The 7494-nt window shown below is 38.1% G+C and overlaps 2 protein-coding genes across 2 annotated transcripts; both read right to left on the minus strand.

Annotated features, from left to right (window-relative positions):
- Nucleotides 1-1290, minus strand: LOC101305157 (F-box protein CPR30-like). Its single transcript, XM_004296041.1, has one exon. It carries the CDS (start codon nucleotides 1288-1290, stop codon nucleotides 1-3), a length of 1290 nt encoding a protein of 429 aa, XP_004296089.1.
- A 3240-nt stretch (nucleotides 1291-4530) lies between these two features.
- On the minus strand, nucleotides 4531-5823 carry LOC101305451 (F-box protein CPR30-like). The gene has a single exon (XM_004296042.1). It carries the CDS (start codon nucleotides 5821-5823, stop codon nucleotides 4531-4533), a length of 1293 nt encoding a protein of 430 aa, XP_004296090.1.
- Between the last annotated feature and the right edge of the window lie 1671 nt (nucleotides 5824-7494).

A 7494-nucleotide genomic window follows, 5' to 3' on the forward strand; every position in this document is an offset into this window, starting at 1 on the left:
TCAGTAAGAAATTGCATCCTTCCTGTCAAGCAAGACAAGGCTCTCTTCATAAGAGTCAACAGAACAAACCAGACCTGCAGAAATCCCGAGACTTTTGAACTGTTTGCTCACAATGTCAAGTGAAACCAATCCACGGTCATCTTCAAGTTGCAACACCACTTCATGACCACTCCTCCTAAAACAAATTGGCTTGGGCAAACTTCTTTCCGGACCTTGTGGAGTGAGAATCATCAATTTGGCCCACGACTTCTGAACAAAATACTCCTTCATCACCCATATATCAAGATAGCTATCAGTCTCAGTGTCACACCTCACAAACAGACCAATGGATTTTCCATCTCCTGAAGCACCCAATTTGAACTCCAATAAGGCATCCATGTTGAGGCTCTCGGGCAGCAGTATTTCTCGTAGTGACTCACTTCCAACATCAAATCCCATAAGCAAGCACTTCATTTCATGATTATCGGTCCCACGGACAGCCAAAAAATGCAGTGCCCCATTGGCGAAAACAAGGACCCCGGAGCTAAGCAGCATACATGGAGGAAGAACCCGAAGCATTCCCCAAGAGCCAGTGGCTAGCGAATAGTACTGAACTAAAGCCGTGAGGGAATGATCAGGTTGATCCACAAGAAATGTCACTCTCACAACCTTATAGTCGTTCTTACGAGCATCATAACCCAGACCCATAGAAGCCTTATACTCACCATGTGTCGACTTCCTCACAGTGGGCTTAGGAAGGATCACATACTTTCTTATACTAGGGTTCCACAAAACATAGTTGTAAACATCATGCCATACATCCTCAGCAAGTAAAACCAGTCCATTATAAGTACCCGAAACGCGAAAACACGGATTCAACATCATTTGCTTAAGAGCAATTGGAAACTCAATCTTGCAATGCTCGGTAACAGCAGTGTTGTCATAATGCAGAGAGTAAGAGTCTTCTTTAAACCCGGAAAGGGGAACCTGTCCATAGTTATGCTTGGAAGTGCCTTCATTGGAGACATTGTGGATGAGAATGAGGCGGGTAGCGTTTTGGTGAGTGGAATTGAGAGTGTGGGTGAGGTGGGTGCGGATGAATGTTGGGTGTTTGATGGTGGAGTTCCAGGATTTAGAGACAGAGGTGAATCTGATGAGGGATTTGATGGGTAGTCTGACTAGGATGTCGGGTATGATTTCTTCGGGGAGAGATTCGAGCCAGTTTTGGAAGACATGAGCGATGGATGAACAAATCCTAGAGATTGATGCAGGGCTGAGCAGAGACTTACCTTCATAGCAATCCTCCCACATTTTGAAACTCAGACCGAGTGACCCTTCAGAACTTGAGGGAGAGCGCCGTTGCCTTAAACCCTGTAGGGAAATCCCTAGGAAACAAGAGGGCTTGTATTTATATGCTGAAGTGTCCTACCCATTTGAGCAGTGAGTTACATTTCACCACTGCAGTAATTCTGATTTTTATGTTCCTTTCACTTTCACCTATTTCATCTATTTTCCTTGGACATCCATTAGACAGTTGCTCAAACTTTCGTTGTATAACCAAAAGAGTTGCTCAAAGACTTATCATCCCAGTAGTTTATTCCTTAATCTATGTCCTACAGGAATTACATTCCGATCACCAATATTTCCCCGAACAAGGCCTAGCTACCACAGTGCCGCCGTACAGAGACTATTAGATGGTTGAGCAAAGGAGGAGGTGATGAATGATGAGGAGCAAAATACAATGCCACAATGGAAGTGGGTGACTAGAATGATCCTTGTACAGAGCTTCAGATTTTGGTCCGAGTGATCATGTTCCAGAAGTTGACATGTTCTCAATGTTTCAGGTTTCAACAACCTTTCAATAGAATATGGTAAAGCAAAGACACAAGAACAAACAATTTCAAAAGTGGCGAAGACAAAATTTTCCAAAGCAACAACATTTGGATGTAGTTAAGAAACTTAACTTGCAAGCACAAAAGAGATTGTCTAAATGATTATGATAGAAGGTAGTCAAATATTTCACCAGAAGATTGATATAACTCTACAATCATCACATAAGTATACCAGTACAGCCATTTACTCCCCCATATATCTTTGAAATTAAAGCGACATACTACTGGTAAGGTCTGATAGAAGATCCACATTAAAAGTGAATCATGTTAGGATTGCCTATCCATACTTGAGTTCAAAAGTTCAGTTGGTAGATGGAGCGACTGACATACAAAATCCAACATACAGCAAGATATCACACTTCACAGCTACAGAAAAGAGTCTTGAAAGTGATTTGCCTCCTATTTCTGACCTGCACACAGTTGAATAAATGATGTTAAATTCTTTAGGAAGGTATGCTATAAATATGGAGTCCCAAAAAGGATATTGGATGCTGGCACTGGAAGTGGCAGTACAGTGCCAGCAAACCACATTCCAAAGTTTACTTATTCCACATATTTGGATGAACACAGCATAGGATTGATAGGACAGTGAAGTGAAGGGAACATGCGGTTATAGACTGGGAACCTACATATAGACTGAGAAAATCTACAGAAATTAGAGTTGTGAGCTATAGCCAATTAGCCACTACTATGTCTTAATTTCAGTATCCCACATTTCACCAGTTTACTTATGATGGCGCCTATACAAATATGAAATCAAATAGCATGATTTGTGTGCATATTATATATTAAAAGAAGTAGCCATGAAAAACTTAATCAATCAACCAGATAATATGTTGGTTAGGGAATAATATAAAGTGACAAGTTACAAGTACACATCATCAACAGACAAATAATATGGTCAGTTAACGTGGTTGGGAAATCATCTACCACCAATTTATTTTCACAGTGCATACCACCAATGCCTTATCCCTGAGTTTATGACACTTCGGTTAAGAAACTAAATCTATAGAAAATAAAACTTTGCTGCAGTATTGCAGTGTCAAGATCTAGCAAGAGCAAAGGATGCAGTTAAACAGATGAAAACAAAAAGGGTCAATAGTGTAGTTCAGTAAACCTTTTTCTGTTACTTCGGTAAGTAATTGTTTACTTCTTCTGACGAAATTGCTATTCTTTAATTTGCAAAATGACAGAAGAACCAGAAACGATCATATATGTGGATACTAGTGAGTGATGAACTGATGAACATCTAGGTTGCTATGGATTTGACTCCCATCATCAGATAAATTTGGAAATTATTGATCTTATAAACAGTTGTTTTTCATGTATTTCTTATATATAAACAGTATTTATGTTCAACATAAGAACATACTGTAATAGACTAGCTTCACATACAAAATTTATAGTAGCTAGAGAGCTCTTAACTCAAAGGATAATCCTGATAGTTGCTAGAAGAACATACAAACACAGCCTTCAACACAAAGATAGTAATGCTGAATAGCACAAAACAATTTCACACTTAGAGTTTGACTAAAAACCTTTGGTCTAGATATTTGATATTTCTTGCAAACCTAGACCTGGAGAATCAAACAAGCCAACTTTGGTCGTCTCAGCAGTTAAAAATGTTATGCATGAGAACTAATTTGCTCTTTAGCTTCAATATAACAGAGCAGAAAACATAAAAAATTTTGCTTGTTCAAATTAGTAATTACATCTAAAAGGAACCTCTTCCAGTCTTCCTGGTATTAACAAATCCAGTTCGGAAAGTCTGGTCTTGATATAAGTTTCTTAGCTTGGTATTCTCTGCCTCTCACATGACCAGTTCTCTTATTCAAGTTAGTATTCACATTTGAAAGGAAGTTTTCTGGTATCAACATATGAAGAAGGGGAACTCTAGCTGGTCCATTGTCTCAATATACTTGATACAAGAATCCATTAAAGTCAAGAGCATTTACATATAAATTTGGCCATATTTGGCAAATACTGTAATTCTGTAAATAACAAGAACCTAACTCTCTAGAGTGCGAGTATATAGAAGGGTTTTGGAAAATGAATGATCCCTTAATTCAAAGTTATATTGCAAAAAGCATCCACTGCATTAACTTTTTACGGTTCTACATTTCTACTGCAACAGCAAATAAAACATGTTACATCTAGTACAATGCAGTAGCATCAACAATTCTACAGATACCACAGTTTACCGTCTAAAGTAATACCAAGCTGCTGCTATATAAAACAGGAAGCTGAAAGCACTAATAATACGAGTAGTGTAATCCTGATATGACTACTTCCTCTTTTACGTCTTGTTTTCCAAACATACGTAGGTTTGCTTGGTATCTACTAAACTTAGTTACTAATTTGTGTTGTGGAACGACAGAACAAAAAAGACAATTAGGTAAGACAAGAAAAGATTTGAACAATATCAACAGCATCACAACAAAACACCAGAAATACAAGAAAAGAACAACTTATGGAAAATAAAAATTATAACACTTGGTGTGCAAAGGTACTAAAGCAATTAGCATACATAATATCGAACTCAGTGGCTGAGCTAAAATTCAATGGTCATAGGTCATATAATAGCAGCATAGGCATTTAAACCTGAAGATAACATAATCAGGAAAAGTAAGTTATGTAAACAATCACCTTGTTCATTGCCTCAGTAAGAAGTTGCATCTTTCCTGTCAAGCAAGACAAGGCTCTCTTCATACCAATCAACAGAGCAAACCTGACCTCCAGAAATCCCAAGACTTTTAAACTGTTTGCTGACAAGTTCAAGTGAAACCAACTCACGGCTATCTTCAAGTACCAACACCACTTCACCATTCCTCCTAAATAACAATGCCTCCGGCAAACTTCTTTTCGGACCTTGTGGAGTGAGAATCATCAATTTGGTCCACGACTTCTCCACACAATACTCTCTCATCACCCAGATATCAAGAAAGCAATCGGTCTCACTCTTACACCTCACGAACAGACCAATGGACTTTTTATCTCCTGAAACAGACAACCTCAATTCCACTGCACTATCCATTTTGAATGTCTTGGGCAACATTACCTCCCGAAATGACTCACTGCCCACATCAAATGCCAGAACAAAATAGTTAACATCATCACCCTCCAAATGAACAGCCAGCCAATGAACTGCCCCATTAACAAAAGTCTGACCCAAGTCGTTCACCACTCCACAAGGAGGAACATCAGAACGAAGCCGGCCCCAAGATCCGTTGGCTAGTGAATAAACCTGAGCTAGAGTCTGACATCTACCCCCAAACACGCTCCGTTGCTCCAAAAGCGTGGTAAGTCGCACAACCTTATAGTCCTTCCCAAGAGCATCATAACCAAGACCAAGACAAACCTCATACCCACCGTGTGTCGAAAACCTAACACTAGGCTTAGGAAGCATCACATACTTCCTCACACAAGGATTCCACAACACAAAATTGTAACAATAACGACCCAAATCATCAGCAAGGAAAACAAGCCCATCACAAGTACCCACAACACGAAAACAGGGGTTGATCATTTCCTTCTTAAGACCAGCTGGAAACTCAACCTCGGAGAAGAGACTGACATCATTGTTATCGAAATGCAAGGAGTAAGGGTCTTGTTTAAACCCTGTAATGTGACGAACTCCGAGAGGGAAGGAAAGGCCTTCACTGTGAACAGAGTGGAGGAGAAGGAGGTGAGGGGCACTTTGGTCATTGAGATTGAGCTTGTGGGTGAGGTGGGTGCGGATGAAGGTTGGGTTTTTGATGGTGGCGTTCCAGGATTTGGAGACAGAGGTGAATTTGATGAGGGATTTAATGGGTAGTCTGATTAGGATGTTGGGTATGATTTCTTGAGGGAGAGATTTGAGCCAGTTTGTGATGACATTAGAAATGGACAGACAAAGCTTAGAGGCGGATGCAGGGGTCAACAGAGACTTACGTTCATAGCAATCGTCCCACATTTTCAAAGAGACTGAGGGTGAAAAAGAGAGCGCCGTTGCTTGCCTTAAACCCTCTCTATTGTGGTTTGAAAACCCTAGAAAAAATAGAAAGCTGTGTTGTAGGAAATGGGATAATGATTTCTCGCCAAAAAAAAAAAAAAAAAAAAAAAGAAATGGGATAATGATTGTTCAAAATTGCAAACCTTCCCACTAATTTATGCTGCGAATTATATTTCACCACTGTTGGGTAAAATTGATTTTCATTTTGCCCCACTAATGGTTTCTAATTGACTAATTTCACCTCGAGTGTCCATTTTATTGCATTTGCATCCTTCTTTTTTCTTTTTGCATTTGCATCTCAATTTAATTTCTGCTGTTTAATTCTTAGTAATTTTAGTTATACACTAATTGGGGTATCTAGGCGACTAGTTTTTTTTTCATAGAGAGTTAGATAGCGATTTGAAATTCGGGTGTGTAGGTACAATAATTGAGCTTATATGTATCCAATGAGAGTTACCTATCAGTTAGTTTGTGTATGATGTTGGTTGTTGTAGGTGTCTTCTGTCCGTGAATAAGTGATGAAATTATATATTTTTATTCAAAAAAAACCTTACATCAAATAAAACTGCGACCAAATTACCTAAACTCAGGCACAATTTCTTTCTTCTAATCTCATTTGCAGTCTCTTTCTCTTTATATGGTGACCCTGCTACTCAACAGGGCGGGCCCTGACAATTTCAAGGCTCTAGGCGACAACTAAAAATAGGGCTCCTTATTATCAGATGTAAAAAAATAATAATAATAAAAAATAAATAAATAAATAAATAAATCTTCTTCAACAATAAGTATGTAACTCCTATTAAAAAAAAAACCGTAAGTATATAACTATGTAAGCAACATATGAATACTAATAGAATTAACACAACAATATATCAACCCAATCATTTGATAGATACTACAGTAGTTCAAATAAAATCTCGGAATTACAAAAGACAACACTTTTACTACCGGAAAACAACTCTTCTTGCATTCTTGGCCGCAAAAGTTTCAATTAAGCTCGAATAATCAAGCTTTTGAGCCAACACTTTTTCAATCGATAACAAAGCTAAACCATTCAATCTTTCATGTACATGACATAGTTGATCGAAGATAAGATTTGATCAACTTAATTTAATTTTGAAAAGCTTCTCTAACTGGTATGGTTAATACTTAATAGAATTCTATAAGCAACCTAGGCATTTAGGTAACTAATAATTGATTCACCAAGAACAGTAAGTGAAAACTTGGCAAATTTCAGCAACACCAAAGGGTTAGGAACCAAACAATCAAAGTTATCAAACAATAGGTCAATAGTATACACACACACAAAAAAAAAATTGTCTCATATAGTCATCCGTCATATAATAAAACAAACAAGCTAAACCATGAAATCATAAAATTGTAGCAATTCATGAAATCATGGAACTAAAGCACGCTGTTGTAGGGCATCATCGAAAAAAAAGGCAAGGGAAAGAAGAAGAAAATACCTGGTAATTTGAATAAAGACTCAATGAGAAAGAGAGAGTCTGAAACCAAAAAAAAAAAAGAGAAAGAGAGTCTGAGAAATCTGGCCAATTTGTTCTTTTTTTTTGGTGAATACATCTGGCCGATTGTCGCAATGGAATTATGGAAGAGACGAAACGTGAGTCTTTT

Source organism: Fragaria vesca, linkage group LG3 (assembly GCF_000184155.1).
Source record: "Fragaria vesca subsp. vesca linkage group LG3, FraVesHawaii_1.0, whole genome shotgun sequence".
In the NCBI taxonomy this organism is placed as follows: domain Eukaryota; kingdom Viridiplantae; phylum Streptophyta; class Magnoliopsida; order Rosales; family Rosaceae; genus Fragaria; species Fragaria vesca.

Coding starts and splice junctions, on each gene's coding strand:
- LOC101305451 (XM_004296042.1), bottom strand. CDS start 5,823: ATGTGGGACGATTGCTATGAACGTAAGTCTCTGTTGACCCCTGCATCC.
- LOC101305157 (XM_004296041.1), bottom strand. CDS start 1,290: ATGTGGGAGGATTGCTATGAAGGTAAGTCTCTGCTCAGCCCTGCATCA.